The sequence below is a fragment of the Oncorhynchus nerka genome, linkage group LG8 (assembly GCF_034236695.1).
Source record: "Oncorhynchus nerka isolate Pitt River linkage group LG8, Oner_Uvic_2.0, whole genome shotgun sequence".
Taxonomy (NCBI): Eukaryota; Metazoa; Chordata; class Actinopteri; order Salmoniformes; family Salmonidae; genus Oncorhynchus; species Oncorhynchus nerka.
This window is the reverse complement of record NC_088403.1, coordinates 50,536,033-50,556,392: the sequence shown is the minus strand read 5'-3', so window position 1 is coordinate 50,556,392 and position 20,360 is coordinate 50,536,033. Positions and strand designations below refer to the sequence as shown.

General features: G+C 40.9%; 1 protein-coding gene across 1 annotated transcript in view; it reads left to right on the top strand.

The window, feature by feature from the left end:
- Positions 1-20,360, top strand: part of LOC115133544 (phospholipid-transporting ATPase ABCA1-like) — a 293,869-nt gene that overhangs the window by 166,528 nt on the left and 106,981 nt on the right. The window contains exons 27-30 of the mRNA XM_029666848.2: positions 2,115-2,228; positions 2,380-2,415; positions 4,391-4,530; positions 11,977-12,104. Coding sequence (XP_029522708.1) covers positions 2,115-2,228; positions 2,380-2,415; positions 4,391-4,530; positions 11,977-12,104 — 418 coding nt within the window. The remainder of the gene's footprint in view (positions 1-2,114; positions 2,229-2,379; positions 2,416-4,390; positions 4,531-11,976; positions 12,105-20,360) is intronic.

The window sequence follows — 20,360 nt, the reverse complement described above, 5'->3', positions numbered from 1 at the left end:
GGCAAGCAACACTGAGGCATGCATGAGAGCATCAGCTGTTCTGGATGACTGTGTGATCACGCTCTCCGTAGCCGACGTGAGTAAGACCTTAAAACAGATCAACATACACAAGGCTGTGGGGCCAGACGGATAACCAGGACGTGTGCTCCGGGCATGTGCTGACCAACTTGCAGGTGTCTTCATTGACATTTTCAACATGTCCCTGATTGAGTCTGTAATACGAACATGTTTCAAGCAGACCACCATAGGCCCTGTGCCCAATAACACAAAGGCAACCTGCCTAAATGACTACAGACCCGTAGCACTCACATCCGTAGCCATGAAGTGCTTTGAAAGGCTGGTAATCAACACCATTATCCCAGAAACCCTAGACCCACTCCAATTTGCATACCGCCCAAACAGATCCACAGATGATGCAATCTCTATTGCACTCCACACTGCCCTTTCCCACTTGGACAAAAGGAACACCTATGTGAGAATGCTATTCATTGACTACAGCTCAGCGTTCAACACCATAGTACCCTCAAAGCTCATCACTAAGCTAAGGAACCTGGGACTAAACACCTCCCTCTGCAACTGGATCCTGGACTTCCTGACGAGCCGCCCCCAGGTGATGAGGGTAGGGAACAACACATCTGCCACACTGATACTTAACACTGGAGCTCCCCAGGGGTGCGTGCTCAGTCCCCTCCTGTACTCCCTGTTCACCCACGACTGCATGGCCAGGCACGACTCCAACACCATCATTAAGTTTGCAGACGACACAACAGTGGTAGGCCTGATCACCGACAACAACGAGACAGCCTATAGGTAGGAAGTCAGAGACCTGGCTGGGTGGTGCCAGAATAACAACCTATCCCTCAACGTAACCGAGACTAAGGAGATGATTGTGGATTACAGGAAAAGGATCACAGAGCATGCCCATTCTCATCGACTGGGCTGTAGTGGAGCAGTTTGAGAGCTTCAAGTTCCTTGGTGTCCACATCAACAACAAACTAGAATGGTCCAAACACCCCAAGAACGTCGTGAAGAGGGCACGACAAAGCCACTTCCCCCTCAGGAAACTAAAATGATTTGGCATGGGTCCTGAGATCCTCAAAAGGTTTTACAGCTGCAACATCGAGAGCATTCTGACCGGTTGCATCACTGCCTGGTACGACAATTGCTCTGCCTCCGACTGAAAGGCACTTCAGAGGGTATGGCAAGCGGTACATGGAGTGCCAAGTCTAGGACAAAAAGGCTTCTCAACAGTTTTTACCACCACGCCATAAGACTCCTGAACAGGTAACCAAATGGTTACCCAGACTATTTGCATTGTGTGCCACCCCCCAACCCCTCTTTTGGACTGCTGCTACTTTCTGTTTTAGCATATATGCATAGTCACTTTAACTATACATTCATGTGCATAATACCTCAATTGAACCGACCAACCAGTGCTGCTGCACATTGGCTAACCGGGCTATCTGCATTGTGTACCATCACCCGCCAACCCCTCTTTTTACGCTACTGCTACTCTCTGTTCATCATATATGCATAGTCACTTTAATCATACTTACATGTACATACTACCTCAATAAGCCTGACTAACCGGTGTCTGTACATAGCCTTGCTACTGTTATTTTCACATTTCTTTTTACTGTTGTTTTATTTCTTTACTTACCTACACACACACACACACACACACACACACATACACACACACACACACACACACACACACACACACACACACACACACACACACACACACACACACACACTTTTTTGCAATATTGGTTAGAGCATGTAAGTAAGCATTTCACTGTAAGGTGTTGTATTCGGCGCACGTGACAAATAAACTTTGATTTGATTGCCCATTGGGCCAGGTGTGAATGTTCTGGGACCCTAAACCTACCAAGCCAATTTTAATACATTTGGAAGCCCGTCCACCGTTGAAGGCCCAGGAAGAACAAATTAATATCACGATATACCTTTATCATGTTGATGAGTGATATTACCCTCAGCAAGTAATATGACACTGTATAGGCCACAAGCGGTTGCTATTATTTCTGTATGGTATTCAAAACGGTAAATGGGTTATGCCAATACAACTGACCTTCTGTGTGTTATTTTAGATAACAAAGCACCTTTGGTAAGAGACAAGACAAGAAGTTCAAGGGAATCCAAGCGGCAACGGCAAAGCCTGACCAATGTAGGGAACACTTCAGACAAAGTGACTGGGAAAAGGGGTATGTGCTTATCTTTCAATAATTTTTTTTTTTTTTAAGAAGAAAAAAATAGGCCTATTCTGAGGTAGAGACATGATGTCTTATTGCAAATGAATGGTAATGTTCTGTTTTCTTTCTGTCCTCCCTGTCTATTGTTATGATCCAACTGAAGCTGAAGTGAAAGCCAAGTTCACAAGCAGAGTTGAGGGTACGTATACTGAGTTAAAATTTTAATAGGGATAGCCCCTTTTTTTTCCAAATTTTGCCTAAAATGACATACCCAAATCTAACTGCCTGTAGCTCAGGCCCTGAGGCAAGGATATACATATTCTTGGTACCATTTGAAAGGAAACACTTTGAAGTTTGTGGAAATGTGAATTGACTATAGGAGAATATAACACATTAGATCTGGTAGATGAAAATACAAAGAAAAAAAACAACTTTTTTTTTACCACCATCTTTGAAATGCAACAGAAACGTCCCAAATCCAGCCATCACTCTGGTTGTTATTCAGTGTATGTTCAAAGTTTCAGACTGATAACTTGAAGTATGAGCAAGCTTCATGACATTTAGTGTGAAGTCACCCAGGTACATTTGGGCAAATCGTGAAGGAGACATTTACATTACATATTTCTGCAAGAATATCATCAAATCTCTATACTTGGACTTTGATTTTGATTTTGCTTTTCCAGTATTAGTAGTCATATTGTAAGTTCAACATTCGCAAAACACACAGTTTTCAAAACTTGAAAACTTCCATATTCTTGTAACTTTGTCCAAAAGGAAAAGGCTTGCTGCCGCACAAGGTTAGCAGCAACATTTTGCGACAGATACGGGGTTTCTGCATACTCCCAAAAAGCCCAGCTCATTGGCTATCTAGCTCTGTTTGACCCCGATTGGTGCTTATTTGACAAAGTTACAGTCAATCAAGTGAAGACCGCCCGTGTCATCGGCGCGCCATGAATGCTATGCTCTCTGACCAAATTTGGGGTCCTATAGGATATAGTACAGTACACACCTAATGATATAGTGAAGTCTGGTTACGTTCTAGAATCTCTGAGGAATAAATACGAACGTGATTGGACTGGTTGAAACAACGTTTAGGGTTAGATTTTCACAGAGTCCTTTCTTTGGGAATTGAACGAGTGGAAATACAAAATCGATCGTGCATGCTATATGGACCTTTTTAGGATATGAAAGAGGATTTTATCTAACAAAACAACACTTCATGTTATCTCTGAGACCCTTTCGATGATAAATCAGAGCAAGATTTCAGAATGTAAGTACACATTTCACCTTCAGAGGTGAATTTATCAAACCTATCGCTGTGAACATAGTGTTTTGTTGTTAGGAGCTCTCCATATACAATAGCATGGCATTTTTTTGCAGTAATAGCTACTGTAAATTGGACAGTGCGGTTATATTAACAAGAATTTAATCTTTCTGATATAAGACACTTATATGAACCAACATTTGTTGTTTCTCTAAAAACCTGCGATCGTGACACACGGCGCTGCATGATTTACAACTGTCCCGTCAGCGCCGTGTGTCACGAAAGACGCCTATCCCTAAGAAGTTGGCACACACATGAATATGTTTTCACGAAGCCTTATTATTTGCTGCTAGTGACAATTAACACTGGAGAAGACGCAAAAGGTCAGTCATTGTGACAGTTCTTGCTCCAGTTCTTGCTCTCATTGGTTGGCAACAGAGTCAATTTGTCACACAGGTACAGCTTTTCCACAAACTGGCGGCCATTTTGGAAAGCCAAACAAAATCCCATAGCCCTTTCAATTCATATTCCACGCATGAGGTTTTCATTTTACACGATACAATAGTTTCAGAAATTGCCCACCTCCTTTACAATTTCTTCCTGAGCAAGCCCACTTATAAAACACATTTTATTTCACAATTTTCAAAAATACTTTTCTTGGACTTTTTAGACAGATAAGAGGCCACATTGCTTATTTTGTGGGCTTTGTTTTACTCATTAAGATAGTGTTATTGAGGTGTTATTTTCTACACTGTGAGAGAGGCTAAAACATTTTCATTGGCTTCCTACAAACCTAAGAGCCTAACAGATTGTCAGATGGTTTTCATTCATTTCATGAACACTGTATTGTACCTAAAATGCACTGAATCATCTGTGTTATTGTAGACATTTTGTATGCCCTCCATTTTAGATGTGGAGAGAGTTGCCAATGTGAATGGGAAGGGCTCCAGTGTGATAATGGGATGGGAACTAATCCGGAGACAATTCCTGGCCCTCTTCATCAAACGTTTCCACCACGCACGCAGGAGCCGCAAAGGCATCATTGCTCAGGTAATGACCACACACAAACCTCACAGTTCTCTACGCCTCTGTTTTCTATACCCTTAAGTGTAGTAGTGTCATGAAAAAATCCATTATATTGTAAAAAGAGGTGGCAACGTACCGTAGGGGGAAGTAGTTTGACAAATAGATATGAAAGTACTACCAACTCTTCAATCTGTGGAGGAGAAAAACGAATGCTCAGTCCCTATGTATGCAACAAACCTAGAATGTATTATACGTTTCTTAAGGAAAGTGGATGTTTTATCTTATCTGAAGGGCTTATCTGTCTTATCTGCCAAGGAGACAGAGCCCATCACAACTTTAAGAGATCCTCTGTAATGTAAACTAAAATCTGTTTAGAACACACACAAACACACATACACACCACACACACCAGCTATGAGAACTTCCTGTCTCCTCTCATAACGGTTTCCACTTTAAATTAATAGGAACCTCAAAGGCAAAGAGATGTCTATGATTTTTTTTTCTAATTTGTTAGTATGCTAATAATGTGGTTTCATTAGTTATGTATCAAATAAGATTATCATAACAATTAGCTCGCTGGCAGGTTGCTATTAGCCTGTAAAGTGTATGTCCGTATCGTTTTGTGAGTTATTTTAATTTAGAGTCAGAACCAATAGATGGTTATCTATTTACATGACACCTTACATTTACTTTTCGTCAGAGATGATGCACAATTGTTGACGTACAAACTCAGATTTTCTGTTTCTTTGTCATTTATTTTGAGCTCTGATCCACTAATAATCATATTGATGCAAATCTTTATTCATAACACGTGTGTAGACATGGTGCAACCCCATCAGCGATGAATGATACCACGACATTGAATTAATTACACTCCAAAGGCACCATCATCATGAAGTACTCCACTCCACTTCTCCTATTCGCCTGTGTGTAAACCTACCACCTGCCGAATTCTAGAACACACTTCCCCCTGTAACTCGCTGCAATACCGATCATACCATTAGTCACTGTCAATACCGGACGTGACTATGTTTTGTTAGCGAGGGGAGATGTGTGTGGAGTGAAAGTGAGTCCCAAATGGAATCCTATTTCCTATACAGTGCACTACTTTTGACTATGAGCCCTCATCCAAAGTGGTCCACTCTAAAGGGAACAGGATTCCAATTGGGAAGCAACCTTTGTTTCATGGCTCCTCTCCTCCCTCCTTCTTCCTCTCGTTCCACCTCTCTTCCTGCCCATTCATGTCATTTGCCGGGGCTGACAAAGGGCCTGACCGTCATGTAAACAGCTCCCATTGTTAGCTTATATGAATGTGGCGTGAGGTAATCTCTTTAAACAGAGCCGGTGGGGAATTCAAAAGATGAGACTCAAAATGAAGTGATTTATGGGGACGAAAGTTAGGAGATGGACGGTTAAGTATGTGGACTTGAGGAAGTGGTAGGGAGGCAAGCTCTTGTGTCATGTGAGCCCAGGTGACTGAATCGGAACTCGACGTACGTACCTGAGACTGATTGCGATGTCTTTCCGATAGGTTATCCCAGAGCTGTGTGTGGAAGCATTGTGCTTGATTCAAAATGGATGTCCTCTGCCTTCACTGCTGATGACCCTCCTTCCAATGGATGCACATAGATATCATTCAGGGCCAGGCCTCTGTTTCCCAGAATGTTCATAGTGTTAAACTTTAGATTCTGTTGTTGGCATCAAAGCTGTTTCCTTAAAACCATTGTTGCACCCAAAGGGATGAATACAATAGTCATGGTTCCAGTGACAAGGGGGGAAAATCAAAGAATTTCAACATTGGGCACCCTCAAGACACGTTTGGTAAACTAAATAGTTCATGTATAATGGAACACTGACGGTAGTTTGTCACAAAGTGTACAGATATTTAGTCACACTTTTGTGTGCTATGCCAAACTATTGGTATTAACTTCACACTTCAGTCATTGTAAAAACAAATAAATATTGAATGCCGGAAACCAGGCCCATGACACGACAACTTTTACCCACAAAGAAAGGAGTCTCGACATCCTTATATAATTGTAAACTCATATTACATCGACAATTTCATTGAAAAGTGAATTCTGTCAATTTACAAGGTAGCATACAGGAAATTGAAAGAACATAGTCTGTGTTTTATAATCTCCTACGACATTGACCTTCCAGTCGCTTTGTTCTACAGTTTCTCTATTTTCCTGTGATTCACTAGTCGGTTAATTGATGAGCTGAGCTGCACTCGGTGACTTCTTATCAGATATGTAACCAATGGTAACAAGGTTACATCTACTTAAGTTGGTACATAAAATAGCTTTCTGTGGTGTTCTGAAATGTTCCATCAATTCCTAACTAACTCTTATTAGTGATCAAATTAGCCTGTGTATTGCAGTGAGTCTTTGTTATTAGCTGAATTAGTCTCATTTATTATCGTTGTTGTTGTTATTACCGGTCAATTAACCTTGTTTATAATTTAAAGGCCAACATTGTATATTGTATAATGTGGAAGATTCAGAATTTAGCAGACATTCTTATCCAGAGCAATTTATGGTTAGTGAATCCATCATAACATAGCTAGGTGAGACAACGGCCTTGTCCGAAATCTGTCTTGCCTACTACTTACTTAAACTACATACTGTGTACTAATCGTACTACGTACTATTTCGAATGTACTGTTTAGTAAAAACTAATACAGCAAGCTACAAGTATCAGCATACTAGTCTCATCCTACTGAGAATGTGTCATCTAATACACAGTTGTGTTGATTCCCTCCATACCTTCATTTTGGTACAGAGCTCATCTCAGCTGATTATCAGCTGTGGTCAGATACACGTGGCTCTCAAAAGACAACTCTCTTCCTCAGTAGTGTGCAACAAATTCTACTAGATGTAAATTAGAAATGACTATGACATCCTGGCATTTAAAGCATAATACATTTTCGAAATTTCACATACTATAAAAAAAAAATTCACATGCCCAAAATGCCTACTATTTAGAACACTAGTATGGGTATTTGGACACGACCAATGGCATATCACAGTCATAGTAAGTAAAAAATGTTCTTGATAAAAGTAGTTATAAGCCAAGTCAGTGTTGGCAAGAAAGACAAGTGTGAGTGGTAGGGTGGATTGAGAACATGTTGGCATGAATATGATGCATATCAAAATCCCTGTTGATGGCATAGAATGAAATATTACACAGTTAATAGTGTATCATATACTGTACCTCTATGGTTGATGGTCTGTTTTATGTGTAGGTCGGTGTACATTTTAGGACATATGCTACATCAGATATTTTAAGATTAGCATTTAGCATGTTGGATGCAATTTTCTTTTGGATATCTGATGCAGCATGTGCTGCCTATATATGTGCACCGCACAGGCCCTGTGCTTTTCTCACGCAATTGGATAGGCAAGCTAGTAGATTCACAAAAACAAATGTTTGACCAAATACAATGCTATTTCTCTTTAAACAAATTAACAACAGACTTTCAGCATGCTTATAGAGAAGGGCACTCAACATGTACTGCACTGACACAAATGACTGATGATTGGTTGAAAGAAATTGCTAATAAGAAGATTGTGGGAGCTGTACTGTTTGATTTCAATGCAGCCTTTGCTATTATTGACCCTAACCTATTGTTGAAAAAACTTGGGTGCTATGTCTTTTCAACCTCTGTCATATCGTGGATTCAGAGCTATCTATCTAATAGAACTCAAAGGGTTTTCTTTAATAGAAGTGTTTCTAATGTAAAACATGTAAAGTGTGGTGTACCACAGGGATGCTCTCTAGGGCCTCTACTCTTTTCTATTTTTACCAATGACCTGCCACAGACATTAAACAAAGCATGTGTGTTCATGTATGCTGATGAGTCAACCATATACGCATCAGCAACCACAGCTAATGAAGTCACTGAAACCCTTAAGAAAGAGTTGCAGTCTATTTTGGAATGGGTGGCCAGTAATAAACTGGTCCTGAACATCTCTAAAACTAAGAGCATTGTATCTGGTACAAATCATTCCTTAAGTGCTAGACCTCAGCTGAATCTGGTAATGAATGGAGTGGCTGTTGAACAAGTTGGGGAGACTAAATTACTTTGGCGTTACCTTAGATTGTAAACTGTCATAGTCAAAACATATAGATTCAGTGGTTGCAAAGATGGGGAGAGGTATAGCCATAATAACGAGATGCTCTGCTTTTTTGAAACCACACTCCTAAAAGCAAGTTCTGCAGCCTCTAGTTTTGTCTAATCTTGATTATTGTCCAGTCGTATGGTCCAGTGCTGCAAGGAAAGACCTAGTTAAGCTGCAGCTGGCCCAGAACAGAGAGGCATATTTTGCTCTTAATTGTAATCAGAGGGCTGATATAAATACTATGCATGTCTCTCTTGGCAAAGAGTTGAGGAGAGACTGACTGCAACACTTCTTCTATTTATAAGAAATATTAATGTGTTGAAAATCCCAAATGGTTTACAAAGTCAACTTACACACACACTTATCCCACCAGACATGCCACCAGGGGTCTTTTCATAGTCCCAAAATCCAGAACAAATTCAAGAAAATGTACAGTAATATATAGAGCCCTTATTGCATGGAACTTCCTTCCATCTCATATTGCTCAAATAAACAGCAAACCTGGTTTCAAAAAACGGATAAAGAAACACCTTGTGTGCCTCTCCCCTATTTGACATAGATAGTTTGTGTGTATGCATTGATATGTAGGCTACGTGTGCCTTTTTAAAATGTACTGTGTGTAGTTCTGTCCTTGAGTTGTTCTTGTCTAATGCTGTTCTGTATTATGTCATTCTCTATTATGTTTCATGTTTTGTGTGAACCCTAGGAAGAGTAGCTTCTGCTTTTGCAACAGCTAATGGGGATCCTAATAAAAAAACAAATACCAAATATGCCAACTAGCCAGTCTGCCCTCAAATTAAATGTAATAAAATGAATCAGTTATTTTTTACAGTGAATCTGAAAACACTATAATTTCATTTTGGTGTTTGTACCCATTTAATATTATTATCTTCCTTGTTTCACCAAATTTGAGAGTGTGATAAACTCGTAGTCTATGGAGCACATTGTGAACTTAATTGCTTTTCTCTATTGTTTGGCGTGTGTTCACAGAAGAAATACTACCAGATGCCACACACAATTACAGTCTGAGAGAAAGTGTGTGTGTTCGGGATTATCTCATTTAGAGGCTTTTCAGTTGTCGCAGACTATTATTTTAGCAGCGCCCGCATTTACATAGAACTCTGAGGTAAATATAGCATTTTTCATTTGTATCGTATGAATGGGCTCCGGAAATTGCAGCATGTAATTAATTAAATTCAGCAAACCTCCCTCTTCAGTGGAGTATCTAGCAGTACAAGTGTTTAACGATTAAAGATATTGTCCATTCTGTCTATGACCTTTTTGTCAGCTCCAAGAATGGAAATGAAAAGGGAACATTTTACATGGAGGAGAGAAAAGGGGGGATGCTGTGGTGGCAGGAAAAGAGAACAGCGCAAAATGCATTATGCCTAAGGAGGTGGCAGTTGACAAAGCAAGTGTTTGAAAGTGTTTAATCAAACTCTTTAGACATGAAAGGCAGCCAAAACAAGTAAACGGCAAGCATTATAATTGACGAGGGTATAAAAGCGTTTGGTCTCATGTCTGATTGTGTGCATCACTTTCATTGTGGATTGTAACGGAGAGGGTGGGGGTGATGATGGGGGTAGGGGTGGAGTGATGTTACTACAGTAGCGTTGGATGTTATGATTTCACCTCTCCGTGTCTTCCACACCTACGCAAGCACACGTGCACATGCAAATGCACGACACAAGACAGACAGATCTATGCAATCATACACTACATGCACACACGATTTATATGCAGTGTGGTCCAAAACGATTGGATCCCTTGGTAAAGATGAGTTAAAAAGACATAAAAATGAATATGCTGAGCGATAAAAACATGGGAAAATGATATTATTCTAAAACATTTTATGGGATTGGAGAAAACATTGGGAGAGATCTTACACCATGCCTCCGTACAGAATCTTTCCAGATCCTTGATATCCTTTGTCTGCGCTTATGGACTGCGCTCTTCAATTCAAACCACAGGTTTTCAATGGGGTTCAAGTCCGGAAGGCGAGATAGCCATTGCAAAATGTTGATTTTATGTTCAAGCAATTTATGGGGTGAATTTTGATGTGTGCTTGGGGTTATCTCGTACCCGCCAGCCGATTAGTATACAGTATACTGTATACAAGATATGCATGTAACAGGGCGGCAGGTAGCCTAGTAGTTAGAGCGTTGGGCCAGTAACTGAAAGGTTGCTGGAAGATTCACTTGCGGCCAAGTTTCAGCCTCCTGGCAGAGGCAGCCAGGTTTTTGGCAAAATACTTGGTAAAGTTCATGATGCCGTTGACCTTAACAAGTGTTCCAGGACCAGTGGAAGCCAAATAGCCCCATACCATCAAAGATCCACCACCATACTGTATAGTAGTGATGAGGTATTTTCTGCTTATACATTGTTCTTTCCAAGGCCAAACCCACCATAGCAGATTTGTGGTAATGATACTTAGTTTGAATTGAATTGTAAGTATGTAGTCCAGTACAGCACATTCCACTCTGGATGAAAACGCATGACAAGTGAAAAGACAAATTATTATCTTTATCCCCGATTGCTCCCAGCGTTTGTTAATTGGATTGCGCAATAACACTTCAATGCTCCCTCAAGGGAGCCTCAGTCGGACACATGAAACTACACCCCTTTTCTGATTCTGCGGGGAAAATGCTTCATTTGGTTGGCTGGTGAAAGTAGTATTGTAACACATATGACTTTAGATATCCCACTACAAGAAAAAGGGGGATACCTAGTCAATTGTTTAACTGAATGCTTTCAACTGAACTGTGTCTTCCGCAGTTAACCCAACCCCTCTGAATCAGAGAGGTGCAGGGGGCTGCCTTAATGAACATACTGTACACATCATTAGCACCCAGGGAACAGTGGATTAATTACCTTGTTCAGGGGCAAAACAACAGATTTTTAACTTGTCAGCTCGGGGATTCGATCCAGCAACCTTTCGGTTACTGGTCCAACGCTCGTACCCGCCAGCCGATTAGTATACTGTATACAAGATATGCATGTAACAGGGCAGCAGGTAGTCTAGTAGTTAGAGCGTTGGGCCAGTAACTGAAAGGTTGCTGGATCGAATCCCCGAGCTGACAAGGTACAAATCTGTCATCCTGCCCCTGAACAAGGCAGTTAACCCACTGTTCCCGGTAGTCCGTCATTGTAAATAAGAATTTGTTCTTAATTGACTTGCCTAGTTAAATAAGAAAGTTATGTGGATAGTCAGTAATTGTCATGAACTGATATTAAACGCATTGTCTCTTCTGTAACAGTTTTTTCACAGGATAGGATACCTAAAAAAGGCATTGCCAAAGAAGTGTAATTTTGCAGCAGATTCTGATATCATGTCAATGTCACACAGGTGATTCTGCCAGCTGTCTTCGTCTGCCTGTCTCTCATCTTTTCCGTCATCATTCCCCCTTTTGCTGAGTACCCTAATCTGGAGCTGCAGCCATGGATGTACGGGCTGCCCCAAACGACATTCTACAGGTGAGCCATTGAAACGTCATGCTCTCTGACTTCATAATCACACCTTTATCAGTACAGGTGAATATGCTGAGATTTGTATTGCATTTGTGTAAACGTAGCAAACTCAGCAGGGTAACCTGAGCAGGACAGATAGAAAGAATTATAGAAAATATAAAGTCATTCTACTAGGATGTTAAGAATAATGGGCATACTGTTTATCTGAATGCAGAAACCACATATGCGATGGAGGTGGATCGCTCCTAGTACCAATGTTTGGAGGGACATTTTTTGGGGAAGACTTTGGCATATTGGAATGAATTTGACTGTGTCCCCAATGCCACCCTATTCTGTATATAGTGCACCAATATGGTGATATTTGGCACTGAGATTTACTGTCTTTCTGGGGGAGAGTAGAGAGCAGTGGAGATGCCTCACAAATTCCAGTGTGTTCAAACTGACTGGGTAATAATCTGGCTTCGGCCTTGACATGGCAGTACATGTCAGGATCCAATGTTTGAGCTCTGACTCGCATAATCTGTCAACGAAATGAAGTAAAAAATGTATTAATCTCATGAGGAGACCTATAGCTGCCCATTTGATGGACAGAAGATATACATTCACTCACAGTAACACTGAGTTGAATCCCAGATGTCAAGGCATAATTAATTGTACACACTTTTAAGGATGCCATCTGAGCTCTGGTGTAGATGGACGGAAAATGGTGGAATCAGTTGCATAGCTGGTTTAACAATGGTTTATTTTCATCCTTGTTTAAGTGTCACAGAAAAACACTTATATTTACAGTGTCTATACAAGGACACCCTCAATCTACGATGGATTTATTTACTGCTGAGATTGAGGCTCTCCTAATATGGACACCATATACAGTGCCTTGCGAAAGTATTCGGCCCCCTTGAACTTTGCGACCTTTTGCCACATTTCAGGCTTCAAACATAAAGATATAAAACTGTATTTTTTTGTGAAGAATCAACAACAAGTGGGACACAATCATGAAGTGGAACGACATTTATTGGATATTTCAAACTTTTTTAACAAATCAAAAACTGAAAAATTGGGCGTGCAAAATTATTCAGCCCCCTTAACCTCTTGCTTCTACCTGAGACGCTTGCGTCCCAACTAGAGCTCTGGAAATGCAAATGCGCTACGCTAAATGCTAATAGTATTAGTTAAAACTCAAACGTTCATTAAAATACACATGCAGGGTATCGAATTAAAGCTACACTCGTTGTGAATCCAGGCAACAAGTCAGATTTTTAAAATGCTTTTCGGCGAAAGCATGAGAGGCTATTATCTGATAGCATGCACCAATACACTACAACACAAAAGCCACGCAGGGGACGTAAACAAAATAATTAGCATTTCGGCGTTACACAAACCGCACAATAAAATAGAAAACATTCATTACCTTTCACCATCTTCTTTGTTGGCACTCCTAGATGTCCCATAAACACTATTTGGGTCTTTATTTCGATTAAATCGGTCCATATAAAGCCTAGATATCGTTATATGTAGACTGTGTGATAAACGAAAAAAACATTGTTTCAAAACGTAACGTCATTTTTTAAAATTCAAAAAGTCGACGATAAACTTTCACAAAACACTTCGAAATACGTTTGTAATGCAACTTTAGGTATTAGTAAACGTTAATAAGCGATAAAATTCATCAGGAGGCGATGTAAAGATCATTAGCTGTCCGTCTGGAAAAATGTCCGGCTAGAAACTCAACGAAAATATCCGGTCCTAGACCTGAAGGAATACGGTGCCTTGCATGTGTTTGACCAAGAAAAAACTCAAAGGGAAATGACAAGACTCTAGACACCGTGTGGAAGCTGTAGGTACTGCAACCTCAGTCAATTAATTGTGGTTCACCTTTATCAATGGGTTCAAGTAGCGCATGGATATATTTTCCCATTTTCAGTGATCAGTTTTTCCTGTGCTTTTCGATTTAAATGCCGTTCTGGTAAAGCCACAGCAGTGATTTAACCAGTTTTATAAACGTCTGAGTGTTTTCTATCCACACAGACTAAGCAAATGCATATACTATATTCCTGGCATGAGTAGCAGGGCGCTGAAATGTTGCGCGATTTTTAACAGAATGTTCAAAAAAGTAGAGGGTAGGAGGAAGAGGTACTTTGATACTTTGTAGCACCACCTTTTGCTGCGATTACAGCTGTAAGTCGCTTGGGGTATGTCTCTATCAGTTTTGCACATCAAGAGACTGAAATGTTTTCCCATTCCTCCTTGCAAAACAGCTCGATCTCAGTTGGATGGAGAGCATTTGTGAACAGCAGTTTTCAGTTCTTTCCACAGATTCTCGATTGGATTCAGGTCTGGACTTTGACTTGGCCATTCTAACACCTGGATATGTTTATTTTTGAACCATTCCATTGTAGATTTTGCTTTATGTTTTGGATCATTGTCTTGTTGGAAGACAAATCTCCATCCCAGTCTCAGGTCTTTTGCAGACTCCATCAGGTTTTCTTCCAGAATGGTCCTGTATTTGGCTCCATCCATCTTCCCATCAATTTTAACCATCTTCCCTGTCCCTGCTGAAGAAAAGCAGGCCCAAACCATGATGCTGCCACCACCATGTTTGACAGTGGGGATGGTGTGTTCAGGGTGATGAGCTGTGTTGCTTTTACGCCAAACATAACGTTTTGCATTGTTGCCAAAAAGTTCAATTTTGGTTTCATCTGACCAGAGCACCTTCTTCCACATGTTTGGTGTGTCTCCCAGGTGGCTTGTGGCAAACTTTAAACGACACTTTTATGGATATCTTTAAGAAATGGCTTTCTTCTTGCCACTCTTCCATAAAGGCCAGATTTGTGCAATATACGACTGATTGTTGTCCTATGGACAGAGTCTCCCACCTCAGCTGTAGATCTCTGCAGTTCATCCAGAGTGATCATGGGCCTCTTGGCTGCATCTCTGATCAGTCTTCTCCTTGTATGAGCTGAAAGTTTAGAGGGACGGCCAGGTCTTGGTAGATTTGCAGTGGTCTGATACTCCTTCCATTTCAATATTATCGCTTGCACAGTGCTCCTTGGGATGTTTAAAGCTTGGGAAATCTTTTTGTATCCAAATCCGGCTTTAAACTTCTTCACAACAGTATCTCGGACCTGCCTGGTGTGTTCCTTGTTCTTCATGATGCTCTCTGCGCTTTTAACGGACCTCTGAGACTATCACAGTGCAGGTGCATTTATACAGAGACTTGATTACACACAGGTGCATTGTATTTATCATCATTAGTCATTTAGGTCAACAATGGATCATTCAGAGATCCTCACTGAACTTCTGGAGAGAGTTTGCTGCACTGAAAGTAAAGGGGCTGAATAATTTTGCACGCCCAATTTTTCAGTTTTTGATTTGTTAAAAAAGTTTGAAATATCCAATAAATGTCATTCCACGTCATGATTGTGTCCCACTTGTTGTTGATTCTTCACAAAAAAATACAGTTTTATATCTTTATGTTTGAAGCCTGAAATGTGGCAAAAGGTTGCAAAGTTCAAGGGGGCCGAATACTTTCGCAAGGCACTGTATATTCTATACATACTGTAACATATTGGCAAGTTGGTTTTTATACTTACAGTAACACAGAATTTTTTTTTTGAATTTCTTGCATTGCATTTTGGGGTTTGCTTATAAAATACATTAAAATAAATAGAAGTAATGTGAAAAACATGTTGAATATTTCATAGAGTTCCCTCCTCCTGCTCATTGATATTCTACGGAGGTTTGCTTATTTTATTCAGGGGAGATCATTGTAATAGATTGATCCAGTTGGACGGTTTAAACAGAACTATCAGGCTTCTAGCATGTTGCTATGGAAATCACAGGTATGTTTTTTTTACTGTCTAGAGATTCACCTTCTTAGCATTGTCTTATGTCTGATACCGCAATGATTCCGCCTGCACTGTCAGTTGAGGGACGACCGACTCATAGGAGTGACTCCACCTAACTATTTAAATGGTTGCTATGGAAATTGCGGGTATATGCCTTTTTCACTGGCTAGAGTTTCACCTTCTTAGTTGAAGTTAGACTAAAGGCAGTGAGTCTTAACTGCAATTGTTACACCACATTAAATATGCAGTATTCATCAGAACAACCAGAAACTAGCCTTGGTATGTGTCACCATTAGCAAGCTGAAGTTTTTTCACTTCTCTGACATGTGGTCAATTACTGCACATAGTCTTCCCCGTGAATTATTTGAAGACACTTCCCTTCGTGATGTCTGGAAAAGCCACAACAGGCTCGATCCTGTTCTATACAGACAGAGAGAGTATATAGTACATGCTCCAGCTGAAATAGTCAACGTCAACTAAACGTGCCCTGGAAATTTGGCAATTTCAGGTTAAAATGGCTGGTTTAAAAAGCGATTGTTATGCCCCTAATGTTTAAAATGAACATGAATAACATCATGTCTATGCCGTGCAATTTAATGCAACTTCGTATCCCTTAATAATGGAGTATTTGAACAGTATGGTCGAACATTGATGACACTTTTCGATTCAAACATAAACATGATTAGGCTTGTCCCATGAACAAAATATTCTTAAGACTTAAATTTCTTTAAAAATGTGATATCCATACAATGTGTCTCTCAGATGAGAGGGGAGTTGAAAGGAGTGAGTTGAATGTGCAATCTGATCCCTACTCCGTGATATTTAAGTTAAAGTTAATCCATCTGACATGGAGTAGAGGTTATATAACCAAAGTAATGATGAGAAACCATTCTTTCTTCCAAGGCAGTCTTACGAGAAAGCTACCACTTTATTTTACACTCAAGGAAACACATATTTCCTGCCAGAGCATTATGCCTCTTCAATAAATAGCCATATTTTATTTCAGAGAGTAGGCGTCGCCTACATTAGTATTACAACACTCAGATCTGCATTATTTGTTCTAATTCATTGCATCTAAATTGACTATTACTACTACTGTAAGATTTTCCTAAGATTAGTTCTAGTGTGTCTCTGTGTTCATTTTGTCCCCCCAATAGTCTTGTTACCTTGAATAATTGTTCATCCCAGTTTGTGTCCCAAATCACACCCTATTCCAAATATAGTGTACTGCCCTGGTCAAAAATAGATCACTGTAAGGGAATAGGGTGCTATTTGGGACATATTCTCAACTATCATTAATGGTAAAACAGATGGCTGAGCATAATCCATTTTTGCAATCAACCACTTCGATTTCTCTCCTCGCTTATGGCGGAGGAAATTATATACTTTAGACTGACCTTCATGAGAGATAAATGAGCCTATAAACGTTGTACTAATCCCATTGGCCAGCAGTGACCACGCTGGACCCTAGTTATGATCTTTATGAAATGCTGTGTTTTTAGAGCCAAGATAAAGAGCAGAGTTTGTGTATACATTGATTTGTAAACGGTCTGTTTTCCCTCCAGGCACATAAGTACCGTAGAGTGCTCTGATGTAAACAAACAGATGGAGCATACTGTATGCACACGTGCACACACACACCACACATATATACACACACACACGCACGCACGCACGCGCGCGCGCGCACGCACGCACGCACGCACACACACACACACACACAGAGTTTATGTTATGTTGACATCTGCTCCATTCAGAATGCCAAGAGCTTTTCTCATCCATATCTGCTAAGTGGTATGTTTTCATTTGGAAATGTAATGTTCTCAACAAAATGCCAGTGCCCTAAAATTATTACTCTGTCATCCTTCATTACACTAATCACAGTTGCATGTTAGCTGGGTATCTTGCACTACTTTAAATAAAAACAATACAATATACACTCCTGTTGATCTAATTTCCTTTTGGCCAATTTCTCTCTCCAGTGATGGAAATACTGTAAATATACCCATCCTCCTAATCTTGGTTGATTCAGTGAGCCAAGCCCTTAGTGACCTAATCAAATCCCGATTACAGTATCTAGTCCAGTAACTTAAACCCCCAAAGTTCCACCAGGATAGAACTAATGATGCCGAAGGAGATGGCTGCCATTTTACGCTCCCGTAACCAATTGTGCTATTGTGTATGTTTTTTCGCGTTATTTGTAACTTATTTTGTACATAATGTTTTTGCCACCGTGTCTTATGACCAAAAAGAGCTTCTTGATATCAGGGCAGCGATTACTCACCACGTACTGGAGGAATTCTTCTTCTTCGACGAGTTGGATGGGAAGGATTTACTTCGGACGCCGACATGGCCCTCATCCCTGTCATTTGCAGGAGGAAAAGACAGAGATAAGGTGGACGACGGTCCGGGTGCCTTGTAAGAATCCGTCGCCGAGAGGGTAATCTACCTTTAGCATCAGTCCTGTTAGCCAACGTACAATCAACCGATAATAAAATAGACGAACTACGAGCACGTATATACCTTACCAACGGGACATTAAAAACTGTAATATATTATGTTTCACCGAGTTGTGGCTGAACGACGACATGATTAACATATAGGCGGGTGTTAAGCTTTTTCGTCAGGATAGAACAGCAGCCTCTGGTAAGACAAGGGGCAATGGCCTGTGTATATTTGTAAACAACAACTGGTGCATGAAATCTAAGGAAGTCCAAAGGTTTTGCTTGCCTGAGCAAGAGTATCTCATGATAAGCTGTAGACTACACTATCTACCAAGAGAATTTACATCTATATTTTTCGTAGCTGTCTATATACCACCGCAGGCCGATGCTGGCACTAAGACTGCACTCAATGAGCTGTATACGGCCATAGGCAAACAGGAAAATGCTCCTAGTGGCTGGGGACTTTAATGAAGGGAAACTCAAATCCGTTTTACCTAATCTCTACCAGCATGTTAAATGTACAACCAGAGGGAAAAAACTCTAGACCACCTTTACTCCACACACAGAGATGCATACAAAGCTCCCTCTCACCCCCCATTTGGCAAATATGACCATAATTCTATCCCCCTGATTCCTGCTTACAAGCAAAAACTAAAGCAGGAAGCACCAGTGACTCGGTCAATAAGAAAGTGATCAGATGAAGGAGATGCTAAGCTACAGGACTGTTTTGCTACCACAGACTGGAATAGGTTCTGGGATTCATCCAATGGCATTGAGGAGTATACCACCTCAGTCATCAGCTTCATCAATAGGTGCATCGACGACGTTGTCCCCACAGTGACAGTATGTACATATCCCAATCAGAAGCCATGGATTACAGGCAACATCTGCACTGAGCTAACAAAGAGCGGGACTCTAACCCGGAAGCTTATAATAAATCCTGCTATACCCTCCGACAAACCATCAAACAGGCAAAGCATCAATACAGGAATAAGATTGAATTGTACTACACCAGCCTCAACGCTCATCGGATGTGGCAGGGCTTGCAAACTATTACAGATTACAAAGGGAAGCACAGCCGCGAGCTGCCCAGTGACACAAACCTACCAGATGAGCTAAATTACTTCTACGCTCGCATCAAGGCAAGCAACATGCATGAGAGCACTAGCTGTTCTGGACGACTGTGTGATCATGCTCTCCATAGCCGATGTGAGTAAGACCTTGAAACAGGTCAACATTCACAAGGCCGCAGTGCCAAATGTATTACCAGGACGTGTACACCGAGCATGCGCTGACCAACTGGCAAGTGTCTTCACTGACATTTTCAACCAGTCCCTGACTGAGTCTGTAATACCAACAGGTTTCAAGCAGACCACCATAGTCCCTGTGGCCAAGAACAATAAGGTAACCTGTTTAAATGACTACCGACACGTAGCACTCACGTCTGTAGCCATGAAGTGCTTTGAAAGGCTGGTCATGGCTCACATCAACACCATTATCCCAGAAACCCTAGACCCACTCCAATTTGCATATTGCCCAAACAGATCCTCACTTGACGCAATCTCATTTGCACTCAAACCAGTCCCTGACTGACCTGGACAAAAGGAACACTTAAGTGAGAATGCCATTCATTGACTACAGCCCAGCTTTCAACACCATAGTGCCCTCAAAGCACTAAGCTAAGGACCCTGGGACTAAACATCTCCCTCTGCAACTGGATCCTGGACTTCCTGGTTGTCCGCCCCCAGGTGGTAAGGGTAGGGAACAACACACCCGCCACACTGATCCTTAACAAGAGGGCCTCTCATGGGTGCGTGCTCAGTCCCCTCCTGTACTCCCTGTGGAACAGGTTGAGAGCTTCAAGTTCCTTGGTGTCCACATCACCAACAAACTATCATAGTCCAAACACACTGACAGTCGTGAAGAGAGCACGACAAAGACTATTCCCTCTCAGGAGACTGAAAAGATTT